Here is a 22,467-nt window from a genome sequence, read left to right as displayed (position 1 = left end):
GCCTTCCATTGGCCGAGAGCCCCCGCCCTTCTTTCTCATTGGGCGTCCGGCGCGCCACTCACACGCGGCTCTGTGACGACCCGCAAGAACCGCACGGGGCGGGGCTTGCCGCGCCGTCCTCCCTTCCCATTCGCCGGTTGGGCCGTCAGTCAAGCCGCGGCCGGCTCATGGCCGCCGCATGGCCGCGGCGCCCTTAAAGGGACGGGCCGCGGGGGGAGGGGGGCCGCCCGCGCACAAAATGGCGGCGGCGGCGGGCGGGCGGCGGCAGCAGCGCACGGTGAGGGCAGGGGGCGGGGGTGGCCCGGGAGCCTCATGGAGCCGCAGGGCTGCCCAAAAAGAGGGGTGGGGAGGCGGCTGGGGGCTGGAGCTAATTATAACTTCTCTCATCTTCACCAGTTTGGGGGCTTTCTTCCTTAATTTTCAGCGTTTTCCTGAGGTCAGCGCCCCGCGGGGACGTCCAGCAGCAGAAAGGGGCTTAAATGGATCTTAACCTTGGCGCTGTTTCCTAAATTCTGTCACTTTTTTCAGTCAGGCGCGTTTAGCAGTCGTTATTCGTGAAGCAGAACGCAAAGCTGGCTTGCTGAAAGGTGTAACAGGAATATATTTGGTAGCAACTCCAACCTATACGGCGGTACCTCGGCACAGATGTTGTGGCGTTTATTTCAAGCCAGGGGCTGCGCTGACTGGATGCCATCGAAATTCGTGCCCGTAGCCAGCATTCAGGTGATAGGAGAAATACAACTAGTCAAAAAGCCTATGTTTGCTTAGCTCTGTGTAATTTTTGCTTAAGTATATGATTTTTTTTTTCCAGGGGTCAGTCTGTTGTGGGCTAGGTAAGCATCGCTTTTGCCAGTTTAAAAAGAAAAAAAGGCAGCAGGTTGGGTTTTTTGTTTGCTTTTTGTTTGCTTGTTTTACCTAGTTATTCTTAATTCTGCATAGAAAAGGTTTTCCAGGTGAAAAATAGAGACCTAGGAAAATCTTGACGTCTGGCAGCCCCTATGTTGATTTCAAACTGATCCCCATCTTTTAGCCTGGAGGATTGTCAGATACTTTTGTTTTGCAACCACAGCAGATAAAAATATCAGACTGGTGTTTCAATCAATAGTTTTTGCCATTTGGGCTTACATTGCTGCTGCTGGTGCGCTGTTGCCTGTTGCGTGCAATGCTGTGCTTTGCTTCATTCACTTTTACTTTCCTACTTGATCTTATTTGTTATTCTGCTTGCAGCAGTCCAACACCTTGTAACGCTGGTGTTTCTGCAGGACTGAGGTCTCTGCTAACAGGCTTCCCTTCCGTTTTAACATTACTCATTCTGCAAAGTTTGCTCTGTGTGGCTACTGAGCATAAAACAGTGCCCATATGCACAAGAGTCTACTCAAAATATTTTTGTTAATATGTTCTTAATTAGGCATTTGTGCTTTAATCAGCTTTCCGTGGTGGCTAAAGTTCTTGTGCAAATGCAGTTATTCCAAGAAAAGTGCTTATGTTGTGCAGGAGATAACAAACACAAAGTATTGCTTTGCAGATAAAACAGGAACGCCGCCTGAAATGTTCAGGGTGCTTAGGGCCTTCGATTTTTTGTCTTTGTAATAGGAAATTAAGGTGTGTGTAGGCTTCAAATAACTTACGACTTTTCTTAATTTTTTCCTTTGTATTATTTTTCTTACACTGTGTTTTGGGTGTGTTGTCTAACTTGCTACGAGATATTTGCACAAACACGTTCTGTATTTTAACTTAGGTCACAGTATGCTCGCAATAACTGGTATTTGCAAAAGCTTAGAAAAGCCCTGCCAAGGTGAGCGACCGCTGAATTGCCTTATTAGTGAAGTAAATATCCTGTGAGGAGCTGTAAGAGCATCACATCTTCTTGCAGCCCACTTCTGCCTCAGGCTGCAGGAAGGCACCTTCAACTCATATCAGGGGCAGCGTTCAGTGGTGGGCATGGTTGAAAGGAATTTCTCTAGCACATTCAAACTAGGCAGCCGTGTTTTTATTTCACTCTTTTCCACCAAGCTTGTACACAAAGCTGAGGCCGGGTAGGTTTGAGTGGAAGTCACAGGCACGGCTTGCAGGGTACTGTGGCCCTTTGGCTTGGGAGAACCTTGCTGGAAAGCCTGCGAGTTACTGGTGTCCTGACTGTGTAGCACTTTCACAACAAGGTGATCCCTTCTGGTCGTTGCAGTCTCTAAAATGCAGCAAACCCTTGGAAAGCAGACGTAGAGTGCTGGAAAATATCTGGCTTTCGTGGATGTTTGTTTTGAGACCACTGTTAAACTGCTCTAGCAGCCCCTTGGCACTGAGAGGCAGAGGTACCTCCTTTCTTGGCTTTGATTTTTCTGCTGGTTTTCTTGTGTCGATGCCGCTAGTTGGGTGTGGGGTGAAGTCGTCTTGATGTCTCTGCTGGGGAGGTTCTCTGTGTTCATGGAAGGATGTGAAAGATAAAGGTGGAAAAGAGGGGCTGGAGCTGCAATGGGGCGAGCCCTGTCCACCCTATCTGGTGTAGTGCCTTCTCACAGTAAGCAAGCGTATAAATAAGTAGCAAACAAAAGCAGAAACTGGAAACTAGCTTGGAAAACTTGTTCTGGTACTGTTTTTAGCAGAGGGGACTTTGATGTACATATTCAAGACTCCAAGGAAGGAAATACAGCCTTTGAGCTACTAGTCTCCTGCGGCAGTATTTCTCCACATCCTATAAACTGATTCTGCTTTTGTTGTGACAGAGAAACAAACGTGCTGAGTAACAGCTTTGTTTTTTTTCAGGGTGATCTACACAAAGCTCATAGGTCTGCGTCAGCCACAGATGGACTCTCTGCAACCTCGTATATGGATTACCCAACGTACAAGCCGTTCATCAATTCAGACTTGCTGCGCTCCCCGCGGAAACCAGTAATTCCATATCCGGAGAGTAACAGCAGAGGTAATACTTCAGCTAAGCTGTTCCCTCACCCGTTTCCAAGTCACCTGTGCAGTGCGTGAAGACATCACGTATGAAATTCTGTGTCCACAGGGAGTGCGGTCTCTTCAGCCTTTTATCCCTTCCCAGTGATGTGCAGGTCACCTGTGTTGTAGATCCTTTTTGCTTCTCTGTCTGAGGCATGCCTAACGAAAAAGGCTGTCTTACAGCTGGAGAAGGATGCTGCCCTTCAGTAGTGGAGAGCTGTAAAATTGGCTCAGTGAAAGGGGTTTGAAATGTTTTTTTGCTCCTCCTTTGGTCCTCCTGTCCCTCAGTCATTCCACTCCCCAGCTCACGGCTGAGTTTGAAATGAGACTGGAGTTCCTCAGATGGTTTGGAGCAAAGGAAGAGGTTTGGTGTTGCTGAACTGAGGAGGTTTGTCATGTACAAAGGGTGTGGTGGGAATCCGGGAAGTATTTACAACATAAGAGGAAAAGAGGTGTTTTGTGGCGAAGTGCTGAACTGAGAGCTCACCGTTACCACAGGGAGAAGAAAGTTGTACTCCCATTCTTTTTTTATTTTCTGGCTTATTCCTTTTCCTTTCTTTCCCACTTTATCTGGAAGCGAACACCAGAACCAAAAGGTTGATTTTTGCCTGACCTGAGATGAACAAAAACATTCTTTGCTAGTTTTCTGTTTAGTGAATTGGCTTCTCATACAAGGAGAGGTACCCCAGGGCTGCCTTGGGGTAGGTACAGGAGGGAGCTGGGGGAATTGGAGGCTAGGGCAGGGTGGATCCTTTGTGAGCTGCTTGGCTCAGGGTCCTTGAGAAAATAATCCCTGAAGACTGGTGTTGCTTAAGGCTATGAAAAACTTGATATTTTTTTTTCCTTATGGAGAGAAAAATGAGAGAGATTCAGGATGAACTCTTAAATTATTCTAAATATAAAATGGGGGGGAAAAAACACAGCACAGTAGGCTCCAGTACCTGTTCCAGTAACCTAATTCATGTTGAAATTACTAGAGACTTCTCCATTAATGATCTAGTAGGTGAAACATGAGTTCCTGAAGTGCCATTTAAAATGTAATATATGCTCTGGCATGCACAATGTAATCAGTTTTGAGTGTGGCTAACACAAAACTAAAGGACTTGTATGGCATAAAAATTGGATGTGAAGCACAGAGCTTACTTGCAAGTGATTGATCCAAGGGTATTTCCGTAGACAGGATTTTGTGCTGCATCAGTGACAAAGTTTTGACTTCTAAATTTTCACCTGGCAACTCTTTTAGAGCAGGTCGCTTGTTAACTCCAAAATAAATACAGCTAGAGGGATGGAATCTGAAAGCCATATCCCTTTTTAGGAGTCATAAAATGCCTTTATTTTCCTAAAATGTTTATGTAAATATCAATGCATATGGAAAATAAAATCCAGCAGGCAGTTTATCCAATACCTTTTTTTTTTTTTGCAGAGGCTTTCCAAGTATGAACTAAGTTTACAAGTTCAGGAGTGTATAGTTTAGTAAGATTAAGGATTGGGGAGTTCTCTTCAGATGGGGAAAATAGATTTGGTTGTTCCTGGGGGGCCTTACTGCTCCTGCCTCACACTTAAAAACAAAAAATCCGGGAATTAAGTAAATTCTGCTTATTTGGGGTTTAATTTCTTTATGTTGTTTATCTGTGTCTCAGCATACGTGGCTGGCTTTAATACTCTAATAAGGATGACTGCTACAACGTATCTGTTACTTTGACACTTATTTCCTGTCCTGCACCCTACCTGGTGTCCTGTTGGGTTTCACCTTTGTCTACCCGCTGCTCAGGTTGCTTCATTGATGTGTTTTGCCTGTTGTTACTGTAAATACGCAGAGGTTTTAATTGAGCTGTATTCTGTAGCAAAACTGTTTATGGTTCCAGCTGTGCCCATTTCAACTGAATCCTGATAACAGTGCCATAAACACAGGGAAGAGGGTGACCCTGCTAATAGGATCAGGCTATCGACAACTTTTCCCTTAACAGTGGCTGCTGTCACCCACTTCCTAATTATTTAAATTACCTCTGAGTGGGTAGTTAGGATACTTTGTTCTATTTTGCATTTCAAGATGTGATGCATTTTCACTCTGGAAAACTCATTCTGATAACTATTTTTCCTTTTTTGTAATGTGATACTCAACCAGATTGGCAGCCTCAACTTTTCCTGTGTTTTTCCTGCGTTTCCATTCTTTCTCTAGAGTGTGTTTGAGCCCAAAGGAGTAGGCTAACGTGACCTCGCAGATAAATCTGCTCTATGAGCTGCCTATAGGGCTCACATCTTCCTTTAATAGGGCTGTAGGGGAAGGAGCTGATGGTTCTGGTTCCCTTTGCAGGTTTAAACAATACAGCCAGCAGACGCAGTACATCAGGTTACCGGCAGATGGTCTAATCGCAAGCTGATGCGAGTTGTATTACAGCTGCTTTCTTTTTTTGTGTGACGAATATGTAAGGCTTTGAGGAATTGTTAGAGCAGGGAAGTGGATGGAAAGTGGGAAAGCTGTTTGGCACAAAGGAGGCGCGTATCTTGCGGGCATGAGGCCATCACAAATGCAAAACCAAAAGAGCTGATGCTTGGAGAAATAAACATCTTTTATAGTTCTTCTGATATCTTTCTTACTCTGTTCAGTGATCATTAACGTGAATGCTGTTTTATATTTGTCACACCAGTGTGTACTTGTAGGGGAATAGTTACAAGCATACAAAAACTTCCACTGCTTCAGCTATTCAGTTGTCACCTTTAATTTCCTTTTGATAAAAAATCAGAGGCACTGTTTGTGCTTAATGTGCAGAATATTTATTTGACCTGTCCTGGGCGATGGATGCCTCTTCTCCCAAACCTTTCAGATGAAGGCACCAAAGGCATCTATCTATTCATTTAAGACTTGGTCTAGGATTGGTTGCAGTTTAGGGGAATAATTCATGGAAGGGGTCCTGGCTGGTGGTGAGGAACATGCTGGCTTTCTCACGTAACGCGCTTCAAATTCAGTGTTGTCTTGAAGAGTAACTAACAAAAGGTACTTGCTCAATTACAGCAATATTTTCTGCTCTGAAGAATCTCCAGGAAAAAATTCGTCGGCTGGAGTTGGAGCGGCTGCAGGCAGAAGAGAATGTCAAACACCTCAGCAGAGAAACAGCAGACTACAAGAAAGTACTGAGCGAGCAAATGCAGCACAGGGAGCAGGACAGAACTGAAGTGTCAAAGAAAAACCAAGGTGGCTTGCAATGTTTATGTACATACTGCTGAACACTGATGTGGATAAAATTTGAGTTTATCAATGCACAAAACTATTTCAATTATCTTTGGTCAGTGCATTTTACAGTGGAATTTTGAAGAAATAATTTTAAAAGCACACTTAACTTTAGGAATTTGCATATGTGAATGGTTGATTCATCTTAATCTGAGTTTTAGATGGTCCTTCTCTTGCTTGTTTTTGAACTGTCCTGAAAACATCAAAAAATAACCAGCACAAGCAGTGCATGATTTTGTTTTTCTGCCTTGTTACCTACAGAGCTGGCTTCTCAGCTGGCAGCTGCTGAGTCTCGGTGCAGCCTCTTAGAGAAACAGCTGGACTACATGAGAAAAATGATCCAGCACGCAGAAAATGAGAAGACACATCTCTTGGAGAAACAGGTGTGTTCCCAAGATTATCTCAGGATTAAGTAAAAAAAAAAAAGTGACTACATCACAACTTCTCATATTTACTATGATTTTGATACCTTCAGCTGTAGATGTCATTGAGCTGGCCTTTATATACTTAGGTATGAGTAATTGCCCTACTTAATTTTCAGTCTTACGAGGACCTTGGTATTTTCTGCCTTTGTGCATCTGTCTCTAAGACAATTCTGTAGGTTGTGACGTTAATTAGAATTAATTGCTTCTGTGTGACTGGCTTGCCTTAGCTCATCTGTATCCCTCCGAGGATAATACCTGTGTGCCAGTGGAAAAACCTTCCCTTTTGTGTTTACAGTCTTTAACTCTTTGGAGACTTTTTTTACTGGTACTTTTCTGGATAAACTGGGTCTGACATACTGATTCTCTAGAAATAATAGTAAAACTTGTTTCCTGCCATCAGCGATTGTGAGATTTGACCTTTATCTAAAATGAGCTTGAATTTTGTTTCATAGGAGTATGGATTACCTAGAGCTCTCTGTTCCACAGTCTCTGTGGCTGTCCTATTCCAGTCTATTAAATATTACTGAAGAAATAAAATTAAGAAAATTATCTCTGATAGCTGAGTAATAAAGGGTTTTTATTATTATTTTTGGCTTGAGGGGGAGGGGAGACTGCAGAAGTCTTATCTGATTCTGGCTGGGTGTGAGACTCCCAACATTGGCACAGAGTTCCCAAGAGTTCCCAATGCCCAGTTGCTTCTTAATTGTAGCAGCACTTAAAATTGTGCAGAGAAAGTAGTTCCTTTGGTCTGTTTGTGGTCCTTCTTTATCTTGCAGATGTAAGGCTTGCTATAGAGGTGTTTTATTGTGCTTATAATAGTTTTGCTTTTTATTTCTCCCTTCAAGGGTTCATTGGAGAGAGACCGGCTCGATCAATCCCAAGTCCAGTCTAAATTGGAAAAGCTGGATATGCTGGAAAAAGAGTACACCAGGCTTACTACCATGCAGTCCATAGCAGAGGTCTGTCCCTTGTACTTGCGTCAGACTTACCTTGTTTGTTGTAATCAACACTTCATAGTTATAGGTCAATAACAGAGCCAAAAGAGGAAAAATAGGGAAAGGGACTAACTAAAATGTCTTTTTAAAGCTGGAGTGGTGTAAAAACTTCTAGTTACCGCTAGAAGTCAGACTGTAGGTCACTACAAGAAAGAATGGGAGTTTAGCTGAGACTTAACAGGGTCTGTTGGTGTTATCTTTTGTTTAAGTGGCACACGGGCATGGAAAATTGTTTCTGAACACTTCTCTGGGTTACTTTGCAGTCGGCTGAATGATAGCAGTTACAGTCAGTTATGACCCAGATTTGACTTGAGGGTGTGTTTGTGTTTTTATTTGGCTGTTTTTTGCCACTTGCCCTCTTAAGAAACTCAATTATTGCTAGTTACTTTGCTGGCAGAATTTCAGAGCATGGTGTTGCTGAGCCTCCAGCACTGCTGCTGTCAGTCTGGTTGAAATGCACTGACAATCTCCTTTTTCAGGGTTCATTTTGAACCTTTAAAAGTTCAGCATGGCCATGTTTGCTCATATTCTTTCGGTGTACTGTCTGTGCTGTTGGCCTCTGAAAGCCCTTCCCATGTGCTTTTCCAGGAGTTTCTAAGATGTTTGTTAGTAAATCTTCGTCTGGCTGGTCTGCTACAGCACCTTTTAGACACTACAGCTCTTCTTGGGAGTCTCTGACCCAAGGCAACTTTGACAAGCTGTTGATCTTGACAGCCCATTGTGGTGGGCTGCCTTTGGAGTAAAAAAGGCTGTTCTTTATTTGGGCAAAACTGTCAAAGAGATGAGCGTCTCCCATGTCTTGTTCCCCGAAAGTAGCAGTAGGTTCTTCCAGGGTCAGGTTTGAAATTACTGCTTCAGCAACATGAATTGCTTTTACCAAGTTCCTGTCTGGTAGAAGCTGAAGTTTGATGGGGCTGAGTTATTTGTCTTTTTGTGCCTGGCTAGTGAGCATAATTTCAGCATAGAAATAATTTTTTTCTCCTGGATCAAACTGAGCCTTTATCTTTAGAAATCAATGGTGGTTGTAACCAGATCAGTCATAGTGGACTTGGGCATTAAATTTACAGTTTTTAATCAGCTCTCAGAACCAAGAGAAATCCAGGTTGAGCTCTGTCTAAAGGGGATTTTCCTTATGATCATTTTCCTGCCACGAGTCACCCTCTGGTCAGCAGGTCAGGCTGCCTCTGTGCCTGTTGGCCACGTTCCTCTGCAAGCCTCTGTGTGCTCAGGACCTTACAGTCCTGAAGGGGTGGCTGCACTCAAAACAGTCGCAGCTGTTGCTTCTGGTGATCTCTGCTTTAGTTGTGGCAAGACCACAGGAACATTTGCAAGTTTAATTTGAAGCTAGAAGTAAATAAGGAGGACTATTTCCATTCACTGTGTAGCGAAACAGGCAAACTGGTGAGATGACCACTCATGAGTGAGCAAGGATTTAAGACTAATTTCAGACTGTCAGAGTGAAAGCTGTGGGTGTCTTACTGAGAGCATTTAATCACCAAAACTTGCAGAGCTGCTACCTTACCTAGCCATGTAAGCTTATAAAAAGGAAATGTGGAGGTTCTCATTCATGTGATGGCCTCCTAATCAGAGTGCTGACCTCAAAAACAATTTGTAGTGTACGTTCATTGCAACTGCAGTCCTGCAGCGCAGTGTCTGGACAGCTCGCTGAGAGGCTCTGAGTGTGTCAGTGTCTGAGGACGGAGGTAGGGGATGGGGCTGTGCCCTAAAAGAGTGATCAGGGCTCTGGTCTTGGGTGTCAGATGGCCGGAATCTGAATGCATGTGTTTTGAAGAGCTGTAGTTGGTAGTAATCAATCTTTTCTTAACACTGAGACTTAAAAAAAAAAAAAGAATAAAACCCCACCATTCTGTGAACAGCAGAAGTAACTATAGGGATGCCACCCACCCCTCTTATTTTTCTTGTCTCCCCTATTTGCCAGGTGGTGAGAAGCAACACCTGCACCAGGTGCAACACTTGACTGCTCAGCTGTCAAGCAGGTGCTGATTTGCAAGGTAGTGAAGCACAGATGCGAGCTGTCCTCACACCAGAGGCACTTCCTCTTGACGGACCTAACTCGGTGTTTGTCCCAGCAGCCCTGTTTGCAGAAGTAAAGGCACTCTGTGTCTTTGAGGTCATACCTTCCTGCCTCTGGTTAAAGTTGTTTGAAACTTATTTCAGTGACAGCCCAAAGGATGTATGTGGTGGTTCCATGAAATTCCATTTGTTTTAGAAAATGGGCAAAAGTATATGTTGAAATCTTTATTTATTGGCCTTCCTATATGATTTTTTTTACAGTGGTTAGTGGGGACTAGGGAAAGTGTTTTAGTCAGCTTGGTGCTGACCTGCCGTTCCCTTTTGTGCTGTGCTACCCTGTGTTATGGGAAGTGTGCTCAGGGAATGTTTGTGCTTCCCTGAACAGCCAGGCCTCTGGCTTGCTTCCCTCTTCGTGATGGGCCAGTAATCTGCATTTGCCTGGGGGATGTGGCCATTCTGAGAGCTGAGTTTGGAAGAGGGATTTCATCTTATTTTGCTATAAGAAAGAAAAAAATATTTCGGGAATATCACTTAGAGAATTTCCAATGTGGTCTGTCACTGAAGGTTTAGTAAGATGCAATCTTGCTGCACAATTTGAGCTACGAATTGCAGCTAGGACAACTGAGTGAGTGAACACTTGGTTCATTTCAGCACGAAAGCAGTGGTTTGGGTTCATGTCGGTCTTCAGTTCAAAGAGAAGGTTTGCTTCAGCATTTGTGTGCTAAAGATTATGTGTAACAGGCTAAAGAAGGAATTTCTTAAGTGTCCTTGTGGAAATCAAAAACTGACATGTAAAGGGTGGAAGATGATTTTAAGTTACTTGAAATATTTCTGATTTGTATGGAAAGGGGAAAAAAAGACTCAACAGGAAAAGCTGGTTCCTTTATACACTGCCTCTGTCCTTGATGCGTATCCAGGATTTGCATTTTAACACCTTCGTATAACAGTTGGTTATATTAATCTTACAGCTAATGCTTAAGTAAAGGTGAATTGAAATACTTAACACCTCTTCGAGTTTTCAGGGTACTGGGTTTATAAATAATGCAAATTAAAGTGTCCAAAATTAGCTGCTGCTTTGAATTGCATGCTTTTCTGGCTTAGGTTTGATTAGTGGCTCTGAATAATATTCAGTCTTTGGGGGAAGAGAAGGGAAGGTTGTATTTTTTTGTGTCCCCTGGAACTCTGGATCACTTTCACTCTGCTGTATAAAATTAGGAGGTTGTTTAAAAACTTTCATATTGGGAGTTTAAGCGTATCCTGCTTAAACAGGCTTTTCATCTTGTTGGAAGGTCTACAAAGAAATGTGTTCCTTTCCTGTTAACCCTTTTCTTTGAAAAAGGGCTTTAAAAAATTCTTACAATATTTTTACCATAAAAAGATGAAATGGTTGCTTAAGGGTATCTCAGAGGCATCATACAAACTTTCCTTTCTGTCCTTTATTAAGGAGGTGGCTAGATGTCCAAAGATTCCTCGCCTAAGAGTTCAACCTTGTGGATTACTCTCCCTGTAGGCTCTCACTTAAATTCACATACCAGTTGTGGAAATAAAAATAGAAAATTCAGGGCATAAGGACTTCTGTATTTATGCCAGTATAGGTAGAACTTCAGCAGTGATTTGAATTCTGAAGTCTTTGCCTAGTTTGAAATTGCAAGTTGAATTGATACAGTTTTGCTCAATTTCTTGGTATTTTACGCTTTGGGGGGGGGAAAAAGAGTTTGTTTCAGTAGTAACACTGTTTTCTTTCACATTTGACTAGAAAAAAATGAAAGAGCTGGAACAGAAGCTTCAGGAGGAAGAACACGCAAGGAAGCTTGTTCAGGAAAAAGCTGCTGAGGTAACAACAGGAAATTTCTCTTGTACTAGTACGCATTGTAATTAGCTCTTCCTTTTCATCAACTTTCTCAACTAAACTTGCTGATAATGTCTCCTATAGAGAGAATAATGAAAACCTTGTAGTCTTCCCTCCACCCCGCGTCTGAAGTTCTCAGAGTGCTTCAGAAATCTATTCCTAACGGCATCTGCACTGGAGCTTCATTTCTTCAGTGAAAGAAATTAGTGGGAAAAGAAAAATAATTCAGACTGATTTGTAGTTGAGGATGTGTAAGGATCTCTGCTTTAAATAGATCAAGGTCAAAAAGCGTACTCCTTTTTTGTAATTGCAACTAGATACATTGCAGAAGGCGGCAAAAAAGGGCCCTGTACTGTTGGATATGGGCCTGTAAGGACAACAGCCTTCTAACCCTGAAGTGTTGTGGTCTTTACGTACTCAGCTGTATGCTAAGAAATATGTAAGTAACGTGGCAGGCATTAACCTCTCTAATGAGTGCTAAGCTCAAATTCATCATGCATAATTGTTTTGTGAATGCTTCTCGATGAGATTGGTTAGGAGATGAGTTCTAAAGCCACGTTTTAGCTTTATGTTGGTAGAAACAAAGTGTATAGAGGTCTTTGACAGTGACAATTCTAATCTTTGCTCTTTCAAGAGATTTTCTTTTTCCTGTCAAATTTAATAGATCCGAAGGAATAGTGGTCTGCTGACTGTATGCCGCAGAATCAATTGAGCAGTCGGAGTTGGTTATTTGACTTCCCTAATATTTTGTCAAGTGTAAAACACAGCTCATGTTTTGGCACTTGCCTACATGGGATTAATTTGGTACGACTGATTCTTTAACTTACTAGGATTAGTGATGAGATGTGTTATCTGAGGAAATATTCTTGTCTAATGTTTAAATTAGACTGCAGAGGCATCCTACACACTTGCAGCCCTTACTTTCGGAGAGCTGGTATTTTAAAAAGTTGCTGTGTTGCAAATCTTAGGACATTCTCTCTGATAATCTATTAATACAATTTCAGTAACTTCCATTGTTCCTTCAATTACAGCTTCAGACAGGCCTGGAAACCAACAGACTGTTGATTCAAGCAGCATCACCACTGCTTTCTCCAAAAGCAAGAAAACCCAGGAAAAAAACTAAGCAGCAAGAGAAGGTAACAAGGGGGGGGAAAGAGAAGGGCAATTACTGAGGGGTAAAATAAGGATCTGTGCATGCAATGAGAAAGTAAGCTGCCTCTTTCATTGCAAAGCAAAAAATGGGTTTGCTGTAGTGTCATCTTTGATAAACGTTTCTCTCTTCTTTCCTTGCAGAAATGCTCTCTCACAAGCCATCTCACTACGCAGCCCCATTACAGACTGTGTCTGGGCGATGTACCCTTTGTAGCTGGGAAGGTGAGCTGCCGAATTGCAAAGCTTCACGCTCAGCAGCTGCTGCGCCTTCAGTGGCTTTGGCTTGGCGCACTCCTGACACCCAGCGGTCAGATCATCTTGTTTTCTTTGACAAGCTTCTTTCGGTTTATCTTCAAAAGGCCTGTTGCATATCAGTAACTTGCTGAGCTGCTATTTCCTAAAATGAGCTCCCTCCGTGCTGCTAGTCAGGCTGCTCTTGTTATGCACATTTAAACAAAAATAAATATTGTTTTGGTGTTCTCCATTATAATCAAGTAGGTGGTTGACGATGTCATTTAAAGAAGTGTCTCTTCCTTCCAGTCTACTAGTCCCAGCCATTCAGTTGGCGCCAACGTGCAACACGTCCTGCACCTGATGAAGCAGCACACCAAAGCTTTGTGTAACAACCGTGTGGTAAACGACACCCCGCTAGCAAAATCCGTCAGTACTGGTCATCCTGCCAGCAAGAGCAGGAAGTCATCGCTGCCAAAGGACTCGTCCTCATCCCACGAAGAACTCTCAGAGGTTCTGCTGACTTTACAGGATGAATTCGGGCAGATGAGTTTGTAAGTTTGGTATATTTGATGTTGCAGATTATGAATGTGGATGCTTCATATTTTTATCTTTGCTTTAAAGTTGCAAAGGTTTTGCTGTTTTGTTTGTTTTTGTTTTTTTCGTGTAAAAATCTCTGGCATGTAATTGATCTATTCTGTCGGCTGCATAGGCTTTCATTTCTCCTTGCAGTTAAAGGTAGGTTCTGATAAACTGTGGGCTCCATGCCCGCGCTTATATGCGTCACTGTCAAATTCCTGAGGAGTAGGGGAAAAGTGTGGTAACAGCCCTGATGCAGTGGACAGATATTCCATATTCCAAAGCCCATTTTGTTCATCATTGCCAACAGGATGTGAATTGTTACCTAACTGCACAACTATAGGAGATACAAATGTACAAAACAGTAACAAGAAAAGTGTTGAGATGCCTCCCTCTGGGGGTCCTTTGGTAACTTTAAATGTGTGTGCCGAAGTTTGAAGCTGCTTGTTATTGACCCTTTAATGTTGCAGCAGTCTGCTGCCAAGATGTGATGCTGCTCACCAGAAAAACTGTTCAGACTGGTTCGTTATGACAGCTTGAATGTGTTGGGCTGCTGATGCTGTGGATTCCTGGAGGTGTTGTTTCTGAACTATGTGCACAGGCACTAGAAACTGAGGGAGCCTAATGCAAGCTTTGTTCTGCCTAAATCCCATGCTAGTGACCACCAGCAGCTGTCAAAGCTGGTCCAGGAAGCTCCAACCGTTGCAGTGAGGGAAGATCTGGAGAGGGAACTTGAGATGCTGGTGGGAAAGATGGAGGCAAAGGCAGACCAGATCAGCAAGGTCCGGAGGCATTGGCTGCAGGTGAGTTACGTGCCTACGTCCATGCTTCTGTAAAATTGCCGGCATAAGATGTTTTTTAGCCTTACATCCTAACGTAGCAGCAAGAGAGTAAAGTAGAAATAACTACCGTAGAGCATCGTGCCTGCCTTTATTTAGCTTGCTGTCCCAAAGTTAGTCTGCATGCCTCCATCTTTCCATTTCTTGCCATGTTACCTTGTGCCCACTCTTCATCCCATCCCAGGCAGAATTTTGCATCTGTTCTTACACTGCGTTCCCAAAACAGGGAAAAGGTAGTGTACAGTATGATAGAAAATTCAACAGCTGTTGGAAGTCTGTAAACACAGCACGAGCTGGCTGAGCAGCACGCAAGCTGACAAACAGCTTACAGGGCAAAAGGGTGTGAGTCTACTTCCTGGGCACCCAGCAGTCAGTCTGAAAGTGTTTTTGGTCATGTCTCCAAACACATCAGGTACCTGGGTGTTCGGATCAGTCCCACTCTTGCTTCCAGCACATGTAAAACAGCTGTGGGGAACTAACTAAAGCATCTGCTTTGCAGGAAGATCCTAGTAACAGCCAGCTGCATATCGCGTGCAGAGGAAAGGCCTCATGAAATGCTGTCCTTTTACACTGAAGGAAACTCTGAGCTTTTAGTAACCTAAACTGTACTTAGAGGTAGATTCCCAGGGGCTTTCACTGTTGAGCTAATTCTTAATGGTTCTCCTTTGGTTGGTGCTAACAGCCTATTTGTATTTTAATTTGCACTTTATAAAAACTAAAATCTGTTCACTTCAAACCCCTTTCAGAATTTGAGTAACATAACCTGTTCATTCAAAGCTATAAAAGCCTTTTGATTGTTTTCTCCAATCTTCATTCATTCTGGTGGAAATTTTTCCAAAGGGCTTAACCTGATGTCTTTAATCCAGCTCAGTTCATGTGAACCAAGAAGATTCACCCTCATCTGATGTAGCTTATACATCAAATACGTACTGAGCGCACTGCTGACAACATCCAAAATAGATGCATGTGAAATAGGTTTTGAAGCAGTTTAAAAGTATTTTACCTTTGATCTCTCTTGTGATCTGCAGGGGAACTGTTGCAGAGGAACAGATGTGCAGTAGTCCCCAGTAGTAAAGATTCTCCAGATTCTCCACATGCTCTAGCCTTCTGACTAGCTACTGACAGAAGTTCTCGGAGTCAGCATTTAAGAGAAGTGCTGCCTGCTATAAACTGGGAGGGGAGCCCAGCACTACGTAAAACGAGGGGCGCTGTGGAAGCTACCTGTGCTGCAGTTTGGTAGTCAAATCTCTACAGATGTGACTATAGCAATGCTGTGTAAGGGAAATAAAATACTACTTACTCAGGGCAATGTGGAAGCATCTGTTTGCTTAGCGGAGTGAGATGAGTGGTGGGATGTTCCAGCTGTCTAGAAGAATTGCAGAGCTTTAAGCAATGACCTTGTTTCAGTTTGTTCTCCTTTGGGCTTCTCTTTCAGCTAGAGAGACTGAAGAGAGAATGCAAGTCCAAAAAGACTCCTGCTAAACAAATAAAAGAGAGCAGGCGCCCCGTCAGTGAGGTTAAAGTAACAACTACAGTAACCACAAAAGGGAAGGATGCTGGTCCCATCAAAGTGAAACCTGGAGAGAAGAGTCGGAAGAATCTTCAGTTGCTGAGAGACATGCAGACCATACAAACCTCGCTACAGAAAGACGATATCAGCTGGGACTACTGACTGGTCTCCGGGAGATGTTCCTGAAACCATCCCAGTCAAGCTCACATTCTGGATATAAAGCAGCTGCCTTTCCCGCTGTGTGAGACTGCTGTATGCCAAGTGCACTTTGGAAATATGGGTCCTTAATTCCTCCACCTGTGGGTTTGGTTGGATATACTGTGGCCTAGTTCAAAGTGCATTCCATTTTTAAGGTATCCAAGCACAGGTCTCCTGCCACCAGTCCCTCTCGTGTTAGGATTCCAGCACTCCCTCCCTTTTTTCTTCCGGCACACCAAACAACGTGGTGTTTATTGTGGGCTGGCTCATGTGAAATGCCAGTGTGATTTCACACTGCTGTTGTTGAACTCCTGTGCGTTGGGAGGCTTCTTGAGATGCGTCTGTTTGAAAAGTGCCATGTCCCAAAGTCCTGAGGGCTTCTGTCAATTCTGAGCTGTGTGCAGCTGCAGTTACTCAGACTGAGTGTAAAAGGGAGAACAGGTAAACTCCTTTTTTTAAGTGTTTTTAGTTCTCAAAAAGCTTTCCAAGTTCTGCACATTCCATTAGTCAGCATTAATGGCAATGGATGTTTGTGTACTCAAGAGGAGAAAAGTGACTCTTCCGAATTATTTTGCTTAATGATTGTGTTTAAGTCTGAAGAGTGAATTTTTCTTCAGAAATTGTATTTTATGAAAAGGCTATAGGAAATGTGGATAACATCCCTTCTTCTAGTCCATGGCTTTGGGCGGTAAAGGAGTGAGATAAACCACAAGTGTTTTAAATTGCAAGTGCCTCAATCATGCCATTCAGTCCTGGCATCTTGCTTTTAACTTGCAATACGGGCTTTAATGAGCTATCGATTTTTGGTAGTGGTGCAACTTGTTTTGCACTGACTTGCACAGCTGAGTGAATGTTATTTATTATGTTAATAATGTAAAGAATTTCCTATTAATGGAATGTACAGAAGACCCAGATTATCTGTTTATACAGTTGAAAAACAATAAAGCCAGCTTGCCTGTTGAATCAAGCGTGGGGAAGCTGCAGTTCCTCTAAACTCACTGAGTGTTTGCTGCAGCGCTGTGCCCCTCCCCGTATGTTTTTCTTGGTGGTGTGAGCAAGCAAGCTGCAGGTAAGGTGAGGTCAGTTGTCCATCCATGTGTAGCTAACGGAGCAGAGATGGCTGTAGGGTCAGTGCAAGTCAGACTGAGTCTGCTGAAAGGGATTTGAGTTTAAATTTGACTTTAATTATCTCTAGGTGATGTACCCAGGTCATCTCCTTGCATCCAAGGCACAGGAGGTTTTAGCTATGAGGAGAGAAGTCAGAAGCTGTCTACCACATCTGGTGCCAGCCTCTTTAACTTCATTTAAGCTGGGGACATGGGCTCTGGGTAGCTGGGGCAACCCCCGGGACAGCAGCTCTTCCTGGAGGGGCCTAAAATCAGTAGCTGAAATTACAATCACTGATTTTGCTTGGAAAGGCTGGCTGGAGGAGGGCTAATGTCAGTATTACCTCAGGCTGTCTTAAAGGAGCTAGGGCTCAGGAGGATTTTAGGCTCCATAGGTATCTCAGTCACATACGCACTGCATCACATGCCTACTAGGAGTGTCAGGGAGGAAGCACTGAGCTGTTGATCCCAAATTATCCCACTGATGTTGGACTTAATGTGAGTTACATGGAAAAATGTGAACATTCCTCTTTCACAGAAGTTACTGTGCTAATGCACTGTAAGTTGCAGAAATGGGTTATTTTTTATTCCAGGAACGTTTTTGTACTACTATGCAGCCATGTACTGTATCTATGCTAAGTGCTCTGTACAGGGTAAGAGAAACTTGTCCAAAGAGCAATTGTTTCCCTGCGATTCTAAATTTCAGAGTTGGAACAAGAGCATTTTACAAACCCAACTGTATGAGTAGGAATGAATAAGATTTGGATTTGACATGCTAAGGTCAGTGCTATTTTTGCTTACGTGCCTACACGTCCTTTGGTTTTGCTAACCACGTAGCTGAAAATGAGCCCAAGAAGAACTTAATCCATTTAGCTTTTTTTATTAGTGTTAAGGAAACCAAACAGCCTCCATTAAAAAAAGCAACATATACACACAGCCAATTAGCTAATAGACAATAATGCTATGAGCCATCTTCGAGTGATTGTACATGAGAGCAGATCTGCCCTTCAACCTTAACGCAAATTCAAGTCCTTCAGAAGCTATTTTGTGGGGGTTCTTTGCACTATTAAGCCATGAACTCTCAGCCCACCCTGTACAAATGCAGTAATGCTACACCAGCTGTTAATCATTCTGTCAGAAGGTGGCAGTGGATTTCCCTCTAAGTACTGAGACAGGGATTGCAGCAGAGCAGGTAGAAATAGACTGCAGCTGGAAATCGTTCCTTCCTTCGGTGGAATGTGGCTTTTGAAAGGCAATTCCTTATGTGTAAGAATTCCTTATGTGTATGTTGTCCACTCTTCTACCCTCTCAAAAAAATACTTATCTTGGGAGAAAGGCTCAGAGTAAAAGCATGCTGATGAGCAGATTAAGCAGGAGACCACAGCATGGGGCCCTATTGTACGAGAGCAGCACAAGGACCCAGCCCAAGCCATGCATGACTTTTCTTCCTTACAGAGGTGAGAAGCAGCCTGCAGTAAATGAAGATCCTCGTGGACATACCATGGCAGTGTAAGCCCTACCACCTCCAACCCTTTATTTCTGTGTTTGAAAAGCAATGCAGCAGTTGTGGTTTCACCAAGTGTTTTTCATCACTACTCCTACAATAAAAGTTTCTATTAAAACTGAATTTGTATTTAACTTTAGTCAGGTGACACTAATTCTTGAAGTGTGCTATGAGGAAAAAGACTTCAAAGCTAGGGCTCAGAAACCAGCTAAGCTGTTTAGTCTACCAGAATAGTGTTAAGTACCAGTTGCAATGTAGGCAAAAAGGCTTCTTTGGTTGATACGGTCGCTTCCATTAGTTAAATAATTCAGTTTTCTGTTAAGTATGCTGCTATGAGCCTGCACAGAAGCACAAACGCCACTAATTATGCTTACCCAAGCAAAGTGAAATGACTGATCCCAGCAGTTTACGTGTGCCCCTGGGTACCCCACTACCTCCCTCCTGCTGTGGATGAGGCACTGGAGAACAAAGAGCTGCAGGAAGCACCGAGGGATCCACGCTCTGCTCCATCCCTCAGAAACAAAGGTGCTTTAATTTACATCCTGGCACGATTGATGTAAACCATAAGCAAAAATCTAAAGTTGCAGAGATGGAAGTAAACATAGTCCTATAAAGTTAAGTCATGGAGGTTGCTCCTCTACCACTGTGTTTCCTGGGTAGAAGATGCCCTTTTAAATAAGGCATCGGTTACATGGCTTCCTAGATGTAGGTCAACGGAAAAATAACTGTGATATGTGCTGGATTCTAGCACGGCTTCTCTTTTATGTTGGCAAGCACCCGCACGCTGCTATGCGTGTGTTAATACCTCACTTTCATGACTTAACACAGGTGTATTCGAGGCGCCGACACAAAGTCAGATTCTACACCTTTAGCAAAGGGGAGCTTTTTCAAACTCCTGAGTAGACATTTTTCCTACATAGTACTTCATTCTAGCACACAGTCCTTTTTTTGAAAGTAAAGTGATTTCCAACACAAGTGAGCAAAAAAAAAAAAAGAGTTCTAGGTTTCTTTTAAGTGGCAAGTGCAAGTAGCTTGTATCATCATCTAGCCACTGAGAAGGCTAATTGCATAGGGGGCCTTGGTTGTTCTTCTGGTTTTGCTTAAGCTTCCTCTAGTGCTACAGTACTAATAAATTACCCTGGAGAGAAATAAATAAATAGGTTGGTGTCTCCCAGACACCATCATGGAAATCCAGAGGGTTTCAGAAAAGATGTCCTGCTGGTCCTGGGAAGGTAGTTGGAAAAAAACAACCCAGTCTGTATTATACAACAGTCTGTACAGGGGTGCCGCACTGTGCGGGAGAGCCAGCTCTCTCCGAGGACGAGGTGGAACGGTTGGTGATTTCTCGCTGCAGTTCCTCCACTTTCTTCTGCAGCTCAGCCCGCTTGGCAAGAAGCTCCTTGTAGCGATTGTGGACAGGCTCCTGCAAGGAAACACCGGGCTGAGTGCTGGAAGGGAAGCGTGGAAGTGGGAATCTGAATCGCACAGCGGTACCTTTGGGGTACTCTTACTTTACCCAACACATGTAGCTGCTGTAACAGTGGTGAAACAAAACTTAGTGTGTATTTCGAAAGATGGCAGTTACAGAGCTCTGATCTCTGGCATTTCTGGGGGACGCTGGCCTTGGCATCTCAGCCAGGCCATAACTTCAGAGCTTTGGGGAAAAGAGCAATATACATTTTTCTGAGTATTCTCACATAGTTCTGGCTGTTAAACAGTTAGTACTGAAAAGCGTTTGTTGGACTTCAGATTTGCAAAACTTTGCTAACTTCAGGTAGATATTGAGGCAGAATTTGTATCCCTTCAATCTAAAAGCGATTTAAGTATTTAGGGCCATCTTCAGACTGCTCGTCTCAGGTGCCGCCTGCCTTGGGGAAGCCAGTTCTGCTCTTATCAAAGTTGCAGCCAGATCCTGTGCCTTAGGCAGACAAAACGAGCAGCAGGTTCCAGCCACCAGTAATCTAATTGCAGCCCCAAAGCTCAGACACCCAAAGAAGTCTCGGGTTTTTAGGCTTTTTTTGTAAAGAAACGACGCTCGGATACTTTTGCTGCTACCCAAAACTGTTTTACAAATTGCTGAGCAGCTTCAGCTCCTGCAGATTTCACAAGGTGGCGATCTCCAGCCAAGCACCAGCCAGCTGTAACGCTGCTCTGAATTTGCCTGCATTTGAATTTAGGTTTTTGTTTGTAGATTTAAGCAGTGGCAGCTTAAGTTTGAACATTACTTCTCGTGCTTTAAAGGCCTGGAGCTCCACCACGACGGCGTTAGTACTAGCACAGAGGGAGAGGAAAGCAGAATCCTCGGAAGAAAGTGAAACAAGCCTGGTACCTGTGGCTTCATCCTGGGGTTCCAGCGGATATAGTAGCCGACCCACAGCTCGAGGTGGCGCATGCTCGCCACGGGGTACAGGACGTGGTTGGAGTAGCTCACGTACAAGGGGTTAGTGAAGTCCTCGAGCTGGCTGTTGATGTATGACCAAAGCGACACAGTCTTTTTCGGAAGGCCCTGCAACAGAAGGGGTAGAGGAGGTTTTATTTCCCATATGAACGCTAGCATTTATCTACAAAGCTTTATGAGTACTTACAAGAGCATATACATATGCCTGTCATTAATACAGATCTGATTGCTTTTGTGTAGCTTAAAAAAAAAAAAAGCACTCTTCTTTTGATGTGGTTTCTGTAATCGAACCACATGGATGCCTGCAGGCAGGCAGGCACACATGTGCCCTGGCACGGAAACACCCAGCTCCCAGTACAGCCCAGGGATCGCCACCGGTGCGGCAAGGGGACACCACAGAGCTGGTGCGTGAACCCTCAGCGCCTTGGTTAAACCTCACCTCTTTAAAGAGCTCCGGGAGGACTTGCTGGAGGATTTAATTGGAGGGGAAAGAGAAAAAAACAAAACCAACCACCGCATTTGACTCAGGCCCTGATGTAGTGGAGTAATTAGGCCTGTGAATAGTCCCAGTGAAACTGGAGTTGAAGGGCTTCGTGGATTAAGTACTCCACTAAGCTGAGGCCTTAGAAGAAAAAACAAAAAGCAAAAATCCAAACCCACAAACAGCAGGCAGGTTTTCATCTCTGGAAATGACAATTATTCAATCACTGTGGACTCCAGAGAAACAGGGACTCTGATTTCACTTCTGTATAATGCTATCGCTTCTGTATTGTAGTAATTTTACTTCAGTTTTTAACCGGTGTGGTGTCAAATGCAATCACAACAGGCCCACACAGCACTGTCCTCGGGGATGTTAGGCTGCAACCTTTCAGTGATAAAATCCTTCATCCTCAGGTAGGGGAGAGAATGCACGTCGCTCCTTTTTCTTCTGAGTCCCAGTTGGGGTTGGGCAGGGCAGCGTTTGGATGTGTCTGACTGTACACATCTACACACAGCTCCCCTGGAGCTGGTCACGAACAAGCCTAGAGCAGCCTGCAGGGCAGAGCTGGCTGACGGAAGGACCTGGAGGCACGTCCTGCCTCGCGCCTGCAGCAGAATGCAAGCACAGCAAGAACAGATTGAGAGCTGTTACCTGTTGTAACCGGTGTGTACACAATGGCGATGCACGCCTGTTAGCTCAAACCAACCTAAGGGGACCACATCAAGGAAAAGGGAAGGCAAAAAGGTACCAGTTTCCACAGAAAAGATTACATTAAACTAAAGTTCAAAGGAAAACTGGATTTCTAACTGGCTGGGAAACGCCAAGAGCTACTGAGCCAGCAGCAAGCAGCCAAAGGCCACGCTAGGAGTGGACCTGTCCAGAAGGGCATGGTGTTGCTCTGAAATGTAAAATCCCCAACTGACAGCAGTTGACACAGTACCCAGAACTGCACCTACAATTAGCTTTGAGGGCTAAAACAACTTCTCAGGCAACACAT

At 43.7% G+C, this 22,467-nt stretch overlaps 2 protein-coding genes across 9 annotated transcripts in view; one reads left to right on the top strand and one right to left on the bottom strand.

Annotated features, from left to right (window-relative positions):
* Window positions 1-141: 141 nt before the first annotated feature.
* CEP57 (centrosomal protein 57) lies at window positions 142-16,944 on the top strand. 3 transcript variants are annotated; one of them, XM_080607838.1, is made up of 11 exons: window positions 142-277; window positions 2,761-2,917; window positions 5,954-6,133; window positions 6,431-6,552; window positions 7,440-7,553; window positions 11,380-11,457; window positions 12,504-12,608; window positions 12,766-12,846; window positions 13,165-13,409; window positions 14,093-14,237; window positions 15,709-16,944. In XM_080607838.1, the coding sequence occupies exons 1-11, from the start codon at window positions 179-181 to the stop codon at window positions 15,943-15,945; spliced, it is 1,563 nt and encodes a 520-aa protein (XP_080463964.1). In that variant the 5' UTR covers window positions 142-178; the 3' UTR covers window positions 15,946-16,944. The 3 variants fall into 3 exon arrangements, with proteins under 3 accessions (XP_080463964.1, XP_080463966.1, XP_080463965.1); XM_080607840.1 differs by lacking the exon at window positions 15,709-16,944 and adding an exon at window positions 15,302-15,684; XM_080607839.1 differs by lacking the exon at window positions 142-277 and adding an exon at window positions 489-723.
* Window positions 16,945-17,951: 1,007 nt separating this feature from the next.
* The window catches only part of MTMR2 (myotubularin related protein 2), a 61,835-nt gene continuing 57,319 nt past the window's right edge, over window positions 17,952-22,467 (bottom strand). For all 6 annotated transcript variants that reach the window (XM_080607298.1, XM_080607302.1, XM_080607299.1 and 3 more), the window contains 2 exons: window positions 20,921-21,097; window positions 17,952-20,014 (listed from right to left, as the gene is read on the bottom strand). In XM_080607298.1, the coding sequence (XP_080463424.1) occupies window positions 19,853-20,014; window positions 20,921-21,097 (339 nt within the window). In that variant the 3' untranslated portion in view covers window positions 17,952-19,852. The remainder of the gene's footprint in view (window positions 20,015-20,920; window positions 21,098-22,467) is intronic.

Source organism: Anser brachyrhynchus, assembly GCF_964034855.1.
Source record: "Anser brachyrhynchus genome assembly, chromosome: 1".
In the NCBI taxonomy this organism is placed as follows: domain Eukaryota; kingdom Metazoa; phylum Chordata; class Aves; order Anseriformes; family Anatidae; genus Anser; species Anser brachyrhynchus.
This window is presented reverse-complemented; position numbering and strand designations above follow the sequence as displayed.